This window comes from Prionailurus viverrinus, chromosome D3 (assembly GCF_022837055.1).
Source record: "Prionailurus viverrinus isolate Anna chromosome D3, UM_Priviv_1.0, whole genome shotgun sequence".
Lineage (NCBI taxonomy): Eukaryota > Metazoa > Chordata > Mammalia > Carnivora > Felidae > Prionailurus > Prionailurus viverrinus.
In genome coordinates, this window is record NC_062572.1 from 56,739,392 (window position 1) to 56,753,611 (window position 14,220).

The 14,220-nt window shown below is 37.4% G+C and overlaps 1 protein-coding gene across 4 annotated transcripts in view; it reads right to left on the reverse strand.

Moving 5' to 3' along the window:
• The window catches only part of NOL4 (nucleolar protein 4), a 343,605-nt gene that overhangs the window by 139,074 nt on the left and 190,311 nt on the right, over window positions 1-14,220 (reverse strand). For all 4 annotated transcript variants that reach the window (XM_047827873.1, XM_047827870.1, XM_047827871.1 and 1 more), the window contains one exon: window positions 471-650. In XM_047827873.1, the coding sequence (XP_047683829.1) occupies window positions 471-650 (180 nt within the window). The remainder of the gene's footprint in view (window positions 1-470; window positions 651-14,220) is intronic.

The window sequence follows — 14,220 nt, forward strand, 5'->3', positions numbered from 1 at the left end:
ATTCAGGAAATAACAGCAGACTGTGACAATTAAGCACCCCGTAAAATTCTCCATTAATGATCAGTATGGCTGCTACATTGCTACCCTGCACAGTGTACTAATCTCTGATAACAAGGGGGACTCTTTTGTCATGCATAATTAGATAAGCCAGGAAGGCAAAAGAAATAACTGATGACAGACATACTCTTGCGAGGAATAAGTGGAGACCCCCTCATCCTCTAGGTAAACATGCATACTCACACAACACAAATCCAGTTTTCAGCTCACACTTGGCTGTAAAATTCTAAACAAAACCCAGCAATTCTGGTGTCTGGTTGGCAAAGAGAGTTTCATGTACTTTTTAAATCCTTCTGTAAATTAAACAAACACGTCTCTAGAATATCCACGTTTACCAACAAGCAACAACATGAAAGTGAAGTGGTAAAAAGTAACCCACGTGGGCGGGGAGGGGGGGCGGTGGTGGGACTCACATTGAAAGCTTTCAGCCGCTCTGCCTCAACGCCATCAGTCTCGTTAACTTTCTCAGAATCGTCGTGGTCATCGTGGTCGTCTTCATCCTCATCGCCCCTGTTTAGAGACAGGTCCTCGGCACCTCGGTCTACACTCTCATTTTTGCCAGAGTCGTAGCTTGAGTAGCTGTGTGCGGGAGACTGAAAAGAGAGTGGGGGGAGGGGGGATTGCTGCTTTGAAATTCATCACATAGCTTATAAATTTCATTTTAAAATTTCAACTATTACGTAAAAATCTTGTTGAAAAAAGTTAATGCCAAAGTTGGGGCTGTTTTCATTTGAATCAAAAGTAATTAAGACTAGATTAAAAATTCATTTCCCAAGTTACGCCAGCCACATTTCAATAGCTGCGTGGATCATTTCTATCACTGCAGGAAGTTTTTACCTAATTTGGCTTTTCAAGAGCAAAGATAGTTTCCACTCAATGTACATAGTCTAGAAAAGAGAGAAAAAAGAAAAAAAGACAGGAAAGCCAACCTATAATCACTTTGCAAGAGAATCATTGAATCATATATTCTTAGAAACAGAAATGACCTCAGAGCTTAGTCAATCTAACTGCTTTAGTATTTTTTAAACAGATTAGGAAACTGAGGGGTGAATATATTTATTGCCCAAGAAGGACTATACAAAATATTGATACCAGGCTGCTATTTATAAACCACAGGCTTGAAAATCAGTTTTTAAAAGGTCTGTGAGTCTTAGGATGGCATCTAACTTTGGTCTAGAGAAAAGGAACCAGGTTTCCTCTGAATCATCTTTTAAGTTGAATGTTTTCTAAAGCTTAGTAGATGAATGCCAACCAACAGTTTTCACAAACTTTGATAATTGTGTTCAAGAGCAACCATGGGTCCCACTGTGGAAACTTCTACTTCTTTGTCAGGGAAGTACCTTTTCCTTTTAGAAATAGCTTCTGCTTCTCCAGGCAAAAGTGCCAATTATAGGGCATCAGCCTTCTCTACCCTAGAGGTGCCCCAACTTTACCCCTATGTAACTGAAATCAAGTTGAATCCCACAGGACTAAGCAGAACAAAAGTCCTAATAACATCATCTGAGATTCTAGATTCAACTGTGCCTGAAATTCACCCACAGTTGAATTCAGCTGTGTGATACTGTACATCTTCTACACCACCCCCTTAGTTTTTTTCTTTGCCTAAATCTGAGTTTTAGTCCTTTGCAATTTAGTCTAGAGTGGTACAGAAATTATTATAAATCCAGATTAACAACCCAAATGTCACATACGGTAACTTAGGTACAAAGGTGGCCTCAGCTAAATGGGTAATATCTCTGTCAACAGCGGCAGCATTTTCTAATTAACAAAGTAAAATGCTTTAGAAAGAACTTTACAATGGAAAATTTTAAATCAGCAGTGTTCAAAAATGTGTGCAATGATAACGTATGTGTAGTATGTTTTAAGGATCACACTATTATTACTACATAAGCAGAGGAAGAATAATAAAACTAGAATAGGTCACTGATACTAAAAATAAAGCTAAAATGGGGGTGCCTGGGAGGCTCAGTTCGTTAACCGTCTGACTTTGGCTCAGGTCATGATCTCACAGTTCATGGTTTCAAGCCCCATGTCAGGCTCTGTGCTGACAGCTTGGAGCCTGGAGTCTGCTTCGGATTCTGTGTCTCCCTCTCTCTCTCTCTGCCCCTCCCCTGCTCACTCTCTGTCTCTCTCTCTCTGTCTCTCTCTGTCTCTCTCAAAAATAAATAAAACATTAAAAAAATAAAGTTAAAATTTAAAACCCAGTATATTTGACACTATATCATTGTAATATTATAATAATATTTCAAATTGTTAACAAGGTAGATTTACCAAATAAAACATAAAGCAAATATTCCATAGGTTTGAAAAATATAGCATATATTTTTTTTTAAATGCCAAAGTACAACATTTTAAGTGTTATAATACACTCATATGAATGCAAATAAGCTGGGCTAATATATTCTTTCTATTGCCATGTGAAACACGCAACCTAGCCATCTGCTATAAATAGAACCATTTGGAATGATGTAGGATTTATACCTCTAGTCCCTCTAGCTAAAAAAAATCCAGTCTTACAGATCTGAGAATATTCAGAATCTAAATCTAAAGCATAATCAATTTTTCCCTCTACAATATAAACTGAAATTTTTATAACTCTGAATCCAGTTTCTCAGCTGGAATGTCATCTTCTGCCTCTGCCACTGTTGAAGACAGAACTCGGTTTCAAGGCCACTCTGAGTAAATTCAATTTCCACAGATTCCCTCTTCTACCTCAGTCTACTTCAGTGTTTCTTTAAACTGTGAACTCTTAATATGCTATGGCATTTGACATAAAATTAAAGACTATCATTGCTCTCTACTTCTCATGTTAATTTGCATTTTCTTTTAAGCTACATGGAGACAGGAATCTCAATAGCACATGACCTTCTACTTCTTCCCTACAGCAACAAAGGAATGCTCTCTACAGAAATAGCACTTAAGACTTTTTGCAGGACCCAATTTTCTACAAAACTATTTGGTCTTTAAAAATGGAGGAATGAAGACAAGCCACAGATTGGTAGAAAATATTTGCAAAAGGCACATCTGATAAAGGACCGTTAATCAAAATATATAAGGAACACTAAAAACTAAATGATAAGAAAGAAAACGACCTGATTAAAATATGGCCAAAAACCTTAAGAGATAACCTCACCACAGGAGATAATCAGAGGGCAAAGAGGCCTATCAAGAGAGGTTCCACAACATATGTCATCAGGGAAATGCAAATTAAAACAAGGAGATGCCCTTATAGGGCCAAAATCTGGAACACTGTCAACATCAAATGTTGAGGAGGATGACGAACAACAGGAAATCATTCATTGCCAGTGGGAATGCAAAATGGTACAACCACTTTAAGACAGTTTGGCTTTTTCTTTCAAAATTAACATACTCTTCTCATATGGTCCAGCAGTCATATTCCTTGGCATTTACCCAAGGAGTTAGAAACTATGTCTATACAAAAAACTGCATAGGGATATTTAGAGCAGCTTTATTCATAATTTTTAAAATTTAAAAGCAGTCAAGGGGCGCCTGGGTGGCTTAGTCGGTTAAACATCCGACTTCGGCTCAGGTCATGATCTTGCAGTCTGTGAGTTCGTGCCCCACGTCGGGCTCCGTGCTGACAGCTCAGAGCCTGGAGCCTGCTTCGGATTCTGTGTCTTCCTCTCTCATTGCCCCTCCCCCACTTGTGCTCTGTCTCTATCAAAAAATGAATAAATGTTAAAAAAATTTTTTTAAAAAGCAGTCAAGATGTGCTTCAGTAGGCAAATGGATGCATAAACTGTAGTACATCCAGGTAATGGAATATTACTTGATACTAAAAAGATATGAGCTAAAAATTCATGAAAATACATGTTACCAAGTGAAAGAAGCCAACCTAAAAAGGCTACATATCACATGATTTGAACTATAAGACATTATGTAAAAGGCAGAACTATGAACAGTAAAACGATCAGTGGTTACCGGGGGTTGGGGTGTGAGGAGGGATGAATAGGCAGAGCATGGAAGCTTTCTAGGGCACTGAAAATACTCTATATGATACGTGTCATGATATATTTGTACAAACCCATAAAAAGTACAACACCATGATTTCTAATATAAACCATGGACTTTGGGTATCTATAATTCATCAATGTAGGTTTATCAATTATAACAAATGTACCACTCTGGTAAGTAATGTTGATAATGAGGGAGGCTATACATGCCTAGGGGCAGTGGGTGTATGGAAATCTCTATACCTTCCTCTCAATTTTGCTATGGGGCCAAAGGTGTATTTTTGCCTTAATTATATATTCCATTTTTTTCCTTTCGACATAACCTGTGGCTCTCCTTAGCGAAGACCTATTAAAAATACATTTGTTCTTCCATTTTCTCACATTTTTACCACCCTAATAAAACTGCCATCTCTGGACCTTGAACCCCCCCTACCCCCCCCCCCCCCCAAAAAAAAAGGAAGCTTCATCTGTTTGCTTACTCTGTGGTCAGAGCATATAGAATGGCTAAGACAGCAATATCACAGTGCTTGATAGGAGATGCAGCTGAGGCCGGAAGGGCCATTTCTGATATATGCAGCCAAGGAAAATAAGGAAAAACCTTTCATTTCTTTATTATACCCTAGAAAAGGGAGGAATCTCATGAATTTAGTGCCAGGCAATCATGGTTTCATTATAGTCTGTATGTAGCTCTGTCAGAGCACTGATCGTGAAGTCTTATACAAGTTAGCTTATATATCCATCTTCCACAAGACTAAGAGTTACTTGAGGTTGGAGACACTTCAAGACTATGACTTTTCCAACTTTATAACCTTGGACAATGTCAAGCACATAGTGGGAATAAAGTAAATGTTTTCTGAGTAAGTGACTGCTTACACATTAGAGCTATACAGAAAATAATTTGAATTAATTTTTTAAATGGCAATTTAGAAATTTGTTTGGCCAGTTACTTCTTTTTTGGTCAAGTTATAATTGATATACAATATTATATTGGTTTCAGGTATATAACAATGATTTAATATTTGGATATATTGCAAAATGATCCAAATAATTCTAGTTAACCTCTGCACCATAGGCAATTATAAAATTGTTTCTTGTGATGAGAACTTTTTTTTTTTTTTTTTTTTAATTTTTTTTTTTTTCAACGTTTATTTATTTTTGGGACAGAGAGAGACAGAGCATGAACGGGGGAGGGGCAGAGAGAGAGGGAGACACAGAATCGGAAACAGGCTCCAGGCTCTGAGCCATCAGCCCAGAGCCCGACGCGGGGCTCGAACTCCCGGACCGCGAGATCGTGACCTGGCTGAAGTCGGACGCTTAACCGACTGCGCCACCCAGGCGCCCCGAGAACTTTTAAAATTTACGTTAACTTTCAAATATACCATAAAATGTTATTAACGATAGCCACCATGCTGTATATTACATCTCGAGGATTTACTTTATAACTCAAAGTTTGTACCTTTTGACTCTCTCCAACTATTCCCTACCCACTGCACTTCCAAAACGTTTTCTCCATCTCTGAGATTGTTTTCAAGAGTCCACCTGTAAGTGAGATCATTTGGTATTTTCCTTACTCTCTTTTTACTTAGCAGAATGTCCTCAAGGTCTATCCATGTTATCACAAATGGCAAGATTTCCTTCTTCTTATAGCTGAATAATAATCTATTGTGTATATATATATATATATATATATACACACACACTACATTTTCTTGATTCACTCATCCATCAATGGACACTTAAGTTGCCTCCATGTCTTGGGAATTATAAATAATATAATGAACATGGGAATGAATATATCTTTTACAGTTAGTGTTTTAATTTTCTTTAGACAATTATCCAGAAGTAGAATTGGTGGATATGATACTTCTATTATTGATTTTTTGAGAAACATCCATGCTGTTTTCCATAATGGCTATACCAGTTTACATACCCACCAACAGTGCACATGGGGGGTTCCCTTTTCTCCAAATCCTAGCCAACACTTGTTAGTTCTTCTGATTGTAATGGTAGCCATTCTAACAGGTGTGAGGTGATAACTCATTGTAGTTTTGATTTGCATTTCCCTGAGGATCAGTGATGTCGAGCATCTTTTCAGATGTCTATTGACCATACGTACACCTTCTTTGGAAAAATGTCTACTCAGATCTTCTGTCCATTCTTTAATTGGATTGGTTTTTTGTTTTGTTTTGTTTGTTTTTTGGTGTTCTTTATGTATTTTGGATCTTAACTTCTTATTGGATATATAATTTGCAAATATGGTTTCCCATTCAACAGGCTGCCTTTTTGTGTTGTTGGTTTCCTTAAGTGTGCAAGAGCTTTTTAGTCTGATGTAGTCCCACTTGTTTACTTTTGCTTTTGGTGTCACATCCAAAAACACATCACCAACACTGACATCAAGGTAATTACCGCCTGTATTTTCTCTCAGAGTTTCATTGTTTCAAGTCTTATATTCAAGTCTTTAATCCATTTTGAGTTTGTTTAGGTGTATGGTGTAAGATAGTGGTTTAGTTTCATTCTTTTGCATGCAGCTGTCCAATTTTCCCAACATTGCTTATTGAAGACATGGTCTTTCCCCGTTGTCTATTCTTGGCTTTATCCTAAGTTGACCATACACGCATGGGCTTATTTCTAGGCTTTCTATCTGTTTCACTGATCTGTGTGTCTGTTTTTTTTTTAATTTTTTCTAACGTTTATTTATTTTTGAGACAGAGAGAGAGCATGAACGGGGGAGGGTCAGAGAGAGAGGGAGACACAGAATCTGAAACAGGCTCCAGGCTCTGAGCAGTCAGCACAGAGCCCGACGCGGGGCTCGAACTCATGGACCGCGAGATCATGACCTGAGCTGAAGTCAGACGCTTAACCGACTGAGCCACCCAGGCGCCCCTGTGTGTCTGTTTTTATGCCAATGCTATACATTTTTAATTACTATAGCTTTGTAGTATATATTGAAATCAGGGAGCATGATGCCTTCAGCTTTGTTTTTCTTTGGCTATTTGGAGTTGTTTATGGTTCCATACAAATTTTAGGATTACTTGTCCTACTTCTGTGAAAAATGCTATTGGAATTTTCACATATTTAAATAAATTTAACTTATTTGATAATGATTGTATTGAATCTCTAGATTACTTTGGGTAGTATTGACATTTTAACAATATTATTTCTTCCAATCAGCATGGAATATCTTTCCATTTGTTTGTGTCAGTTTTAATTTCTTTCATTGATGTCCCAAATTTTTTAGTGCACAGGTCTTTCACTTCCTTGGTTAAGTTTATTCCTAAGTATTTTTTTTTATGTAATTGTTAATGAGATGGTTTTCTTAATTTCTCTTTCTAATAGTTGGTATTAGTGTAAAAAAACACAAACATTTTTTTTAATTGAAGCATAGTTGAAGCACAACAGATTTATGTTACTGATTTGGTATCACGTAACTTTACTGAATTCATTCAGCTTTTTAAAAATCTTATTCATTACAGAATATATTGGGCAATCTTAGAAAAATTAAAGATAGGAACAGTATAGAAGCAGTAGTTTTCAAAGAGTTCCTGGTATATCCTGCTATATGTATATCCTGCAGTTATATAGTAACTGCATCTTCTGGGAACTTATTATAAACACAAATTATTGGCCCCCATCCAAGACCACCTGAATCAGACACTTTGGGGCTAAACCCAGCAATCTGTGTTTTCACATGCCTTCCAGGATATTCTGCTGCACTCTCAAGTGTGAGAACCAGTATCCCAGAGCTAACTTCCACTTATATGAAATAAGACAGACAGAACGACAAGTTAAATGACACCAGAGAAAACAAAGAGATAAAACCCAAATACGAGACATTGTATACAACTGACTTCAGTTCTGTAAGAAGTGACACAAAAAAACAGGTGACATATCAGAAGAGATTTAAGAAGCAAACAGATATACCTTGTTTTACTGCATTTTACAGATACTGTGTTGTTGTTGTTGTTGTTTTTACAAATTGAAGGTTTGTGGCAACCCTGTGTCAAGCAAGTCTATCAGCACCATTTTTTCCGACAGCATTAAGCTCACTTTCTGTCACACTTGGTAATTCTTACACTATTTTCAACTTTTTCTTCATTATTATAGTTGTTATGGTGATTTGAGATCAGTGAACATTGATGATACTATTGTAATTGTTTGGGGGGGGGGGCGTCACAAACCATGCCCATAGAAGACAGTTAACTTAATTGAGAAAGTATGTTGTGACTGCTCCACTGACCAGCTGTTCCCCCATCTCTCTCCCTCTCCTTGGGCCTTACTATTAGCTAAGATAACAACAATATTAAAATTAGTCCCATTAATAATCCTATAATCGCCTCTAAGTGTCAACTGAAAGAGTCACTTGTCTCTCACTTTAAATCAAAAGCTACAAATGATTAAGCTCAGTGAAGAAGGCGTGTCAAAAGCCGAGATAGGCCAAAAGCTAGGTCTCTTGTGCCAAACAGTTAACCAAGCTGTGAATGCAAAGGAAAAGCCCTTGAAGGAAATTAAAAGTGCTCCTGCAGTGAAGACACAAATGGTTAGAGAGCAAAACAATCTTATTACTGATCTGGAGAAAGTTTGGTGGTCTGTATAGAAGATCAAAACAGCCATAACATTCTCTTAAGCCAAAGCCTAATCCAGAAAAAGGCCCTAACTCTCTTCAATTCTATGAAGGCGGAGAGAGGTGAGGGAGCTAAAGAAGAAACGTTTGAAGCTAGCAGAGAGGTTGGTTCATGAGGTCTAAGGGAGGAAGCCATCTCCCTAACATCAAAGTGCAAGGTGAAGCAGCAAGCACTGACATAGAAGCAAATTATTCAGACGACCTACCTAAGAAAATAGAGATAGCTATACTAAATAACAAATTCTTTTTTTTTAATTTTGTAATGTTTATTTTATTTTTGAGAGAGAGAGAGACTGAGCATGAGCAAGGTAGGGGCAGAGAGAGAGGTAGACCCAGAATCTGAAGCAGGCTCCAGGCTCTGAGCTGTCAGCATGGAGCCCGACACAAGGCTTGAACTCATGAACTGACTGAGCCACCCAGGCGCCCCTAAATAACAAATTTTTAATATAAGATGTAACAGCCTTATATTGGAAGAAGATGCTATCTAGGACTTTCATAGCTAGGTAGAAATCAATGCCCGGCTTCAAAGCTTTAAAGGATAGGCTGACTCTCTTGTTAAGGGTTATAAGTTGAAGCCAAAGCTCATTGACCAGTAGGATAATCCTAGGGTCCTCAAGAATTATGCCAAATCTATTCTACCTTCACTTTATAAATGGAAAAACAAAGGCTTGATGACAGCACATTTGTTTACAACATGGTTGATTAAACATTTTAAGCCCAATGTTGAGATCTACTGCTCAGAAAACAAGATTCCTTTCAAAATACTACTGCATTTTGGTCACAATGCATCTGGTCACCCACGAGCTCTAATGGAAATGTACAATGAGATTAATGTTTTTATGCCTGCTAACACAACATCCATTCTAGAGTCCACAGATCAAGGAGTCATTTTGACTTTTAAGTCTTATTATATATATAAGAAATACATACCATAAAGCTATAGCTGCCATAGACAGTAATTCTTCTGATGGTTCTGAGCAAAGCAAATTGAAAACCTCCTGGAAAGCATTCACCATTCTAGATGCCATTCAGAACCATTTGTGATTCATAGGAAGAGGTTAAAGTATCAACATCACAGGAGTGTAGAAGCTGATTTCAGTCCTCATGGGTGACAATGAGGGGTTCAAGACTTCAGGGGAAGAAGTAACTGCAGATGTGATATTAATAGAAACAGAACTAGAAGTGGAAGTGGAGCCTGAAGATGTGACTGAATTGGTGATTTATTTTATGATAAAACCTGAACAGATGAGGACTTGCTTCTCATGGATGAGCAAAGAAAGTAATTTCTTGAGATGGAATCTCTTCCTGGAGAAGATGCTGTGAAGGTTGTTGAAATAACAACAGAAGATTTAGAATATTACATAGACTTAGTTGGTAAAGCAATGCTGGGTTTGAGAGGATGGACCCCAATTTTGAAAGAAGTTCTGCACTCAAACGCTATCAAACAGCACTGTACGAGAGAGAAACTGTTTGTAAAAGGAAGAGTCCATTAATTTGGCCAACTTCATTGTTATCTGAAGAAATTTCCACGGCTACCCCAACTTTCAGCAACCACAATCCTGATCAGTCAGCAGCCATCAATGTCAAGGCACAACCCTCCATCAGCAAGAAGATTACAACTCACTAAAAGTTCAGATGATGGTTTGCATTTTTTAGCAACAAAGTGTTCTTTAATTAAAATATGCACATTGTGGGGTGCCTTGGGTGGCTCAGTCACTTAAGTGTCCTACTCTTGATTTTGACTCAGGTCATCATCTCATGGTCATGAGATAGAGCCCTGTATTGGGCTCCCTGCTAGAGCATGGGGCCTGCTTAAAGATTTTTCGCCCTCTGCCACTCCCCTGCTCATACTCTCAAAAAAAAAAATTCACATTGTTTTTAGACATAATTCTATTGCACACTTAATAGACTATGGTATATTGCAAATATAACTTTTTTATGCACTGGAAACCAAAAATTTATTTGCTAGCTTTATTATGATACTCATTTTATTGTGATGTTCACTTTGCTGTGATTTCCTGGAACTGAACCTGTAACGCATCTGAGGTTATGCTTTTAATAAAATTAAATGTGCTGACTATGCTTGTATCGTGATTCAAATAAACCCAATGCAAAAATTTTGAAAAACATTTGGGACTATTTGACTATCTATGGAGGGTATTACACGATAACATTGAATTGTTATTAATTTTACAAGATGTAAGACCTAACATTTGGTTAAGTAAATGTTTATGTAAGAAAATGCCCACACTTGTTAGAGACATGAATTTAGGTATAAGAGATGAAATGACACAGATATCTGAAATTTGCCTTAAAATACTACAGAAGAAAGGAAAAAAGTGAAAAAAGCATGGAGTCTTAATCATTGTTGAATATGGCTGACGGATATTAGCAGTTCTGTGTATTATTTTCTCTATTTTTCAATACACTTTAAACTTTCAAAATAAAATTTAAAATTTGTAAGTTTTAGTTTGGTGTCTCTTCCATTTCAAATATTTTTCATAACAATAATTCATGAAACATTTAAAGAAGCATTAATGTATGCTCATAGCAGCATTCTAGGCTCATAGGACTGACTTGACACAGGTTTTTTCAGGCCTGAAAGTTAGAAAAGTTGGAGACAGGGCACACTTACTTGAAAAAATTAGATACAAAGAGATATAATAAGAGAAAAAGTAAATTATGAGACTAAAAAGCTTATAAATGCTACAATCATCACAAAATGCAAAAAAATAATATTTCAGAAATTAAGTAACTCCTTAACACATCTCTGTAATACTGTTTCACATTTCTTGGCTGCATGCTCTTTGATTGCTTCTTCATATGACAATTATTTCGTATTATCATATCCTATTGAGAACAGAAAAATGATTGTCTTTACTTCAGTCTGTCTGATGGAAACGTGTCTTGTACTGTTGATAGTTTAGAAACTTTCCTTTGCTCTTCAAATTAATTATTGCTAATATCATGTAAATTGTTACATTGTTTTCTGTCAGGGAAACCCTCAATCAAGTTCCTTTTATGTCTAAACCATGAATTTTTAGAGCATTTCAAGTTTTCCTAGGAAGTGACTGATGTCTTCATTAAAGTGACATTTTATGAGTTTGTTTTCTTAATATTGGCATTTTCTGTCAAATTCAATATGAAATTTAAATCTTCTCCCAATGTGTTAGTTAATTCTTCTTCATTAGTTGCATTTTTCTTATTCCTAAATACTGCCTTTAGTAAGATCTGAAATTATAAGTCAGTTACTTCCAGTGTCAGAATGTCTATTGATTTCCCTTCTCTTTTTTAGAATATTTTATCTGAGTTTTATTTCAATAATTTATTAAATAAGTATGAAAACAACAAAATGATATAGTCATCATATATTTCAAATTAGGCATTTGTAACTTCTCACTTGTTTTATCAAAAAGATTTTTTGGGGCACCTGGGTGGCTCATTTGGTTAAGCATCTGACTCTTGGCTTTGGCTCAATTCATGGTCTCATGGTTCGTGGTTTTGAGCCCTGCATCAGGCTCTGCACTGATAGCATGGAGGCTACTTGAGATTCTCTTTTCTTCTCTCTCTGCCCCTCCTCTGCTGTATCAAAATAAACTTCATAGAAGATATTTTTCTACATGATAGTTGAAACGTTATATTTCGCTATGTGAAAAACATACAAGATATGTCTGTATTATTACTAAAAACTGCATGTGAATCTGCAATTATCCGTTTGTATAGCCATGGATTGGTATGTGTTATTTTGTTACTGATTTATGATTTTGTATATGCTTTCCAATGATTGAAATTAATATTAAACAGTTTTGGATAAATAAATCACAGTTGACATTTTGTTTTCTGAGCATTTCTCCAATAATGGACTAAATTTAACAATTATTTTGAAAATTCTCATGAAATTTTAGTTATTTCAATATCTTTCCTTTTGATCATGATCTCTGAAAGATGTAATCTCTCAATGTTTTTTTTTTTAATGTTTATTTATTTTTGTGTGAGAGAGAGGCAGAGAGAGAAGAAGACAGAAAATCCAAAGCAGGCTCTGCACTGTCAGCACAGAGCCTGATGTTGGGCTTGAACTCACAACTGTAATATCATGACCTGAGCCAAAATCAAGAGTTAGATGCTTAACTGAATGAGCCAACTAGGTGCCCCATCACTTAATAATTTTAAAACTGCAGGTACTTTTTTGGAACTTAAAAATTATGCCAGTTTTTGAAGCCTGTTCTTCAAGATGTAATGTTGGGTAGCACAGTGGTTCTCTCAATTGGCATGCATGAGTACCACCTGAATATGATTTATCAAGGAGGAATATCACAGACAAGAGACCACCCCCCCCCCCGCCCCCAGAGGAGTAAAGGGAATCAAGAGTTACATTGGGCACTACTAGCACTGGAGATGTGCACCACGATGACAAACCTCCATAAAGTCTAGCTTTGAAAAACAGTGGAGCTTGACTCTGGGAACTTTAAAACTCAGGGTGCTTAACTCCAGGATAACTGGAAGCCTATAGAAGACTGAGACTCTGCTCATAAAGGGTCGGCATGCTATCTCACTTACTCCTAGACATAGCAGCAGTTTTAAAAGTGTCTGGATTACACGTGAAGATTTACTAACTTTAGGCCTGTATTAGAAAGGTAGGGATCTTTAGGACCTTTCTCCAGGAATGCAAGTGCTGAAAGACACAGTTTTTCTTGCCTCTTTCAGCCCAACTGGCCAGATGCTAGCAGGACCTAGTTCTGACACCCATCTGTGTGGCTAATAATGCTTGCTCTTCCCCTGGGTTCTGTGAATCCACCTCACCCAAACTGCCCACCTGGCAAGTACTCCTCCAAAGAAACTTCTGCTCCACCACACCTGGCAGGCAGCCTCAGTGGGGACCATAGTCCTCCCAAAGTCACTACAGCCATGCCATACCCAGCAGGTAGTCCTGGCCAGGACCGACACACCTCTAAAGTAACTCTTGCCCCAGACAGTCCTGACCATCAGTACACCCACAAGAGTTTGGTTTGGTTTCTCAACAAGCTGAAGCAGGGGCTAACTCTACCTACCAGTATGCCCACAGCAGCTATAGCTGGGCTTCTCAGCCAGTCACACTGGGGCCAGCCCTGCCCAATGGTGCACTCACAGTAGTTGCAATTGCTCATTGCAACTGGTCATTGCAACCGGCCAAGCCCAGGAAAAGCCCTGCTCATCAGCATAGCCACAACAGGAGGGTGCACACAGCCCATACAAAGGATGCCCCTGGAGCACATGATCATAGTGACCAGGGAGGTTGTATTATGGGCCCCTTGGATATCTTCTACATAAGTCCACTACTTTCAAGATCAGGAGATATAGATGACTTATTTAATACATAAAACAAACACAGAAAGTCACATAAAATGAAGAAACAGACACATGTTCCAAACAAACAAACAAAGCAAGAAAAAAAACCTCAGAAAAAAGAACTAAATGAAATAGAGATAAGCAATCTGACTCATGAGGATTTAAAAGTAATGGTGATAAAGATGCTCACCAGACATAAAAGTGGATGAACTCAGTGAAAACTTCAACAAAGAGATATAAAAT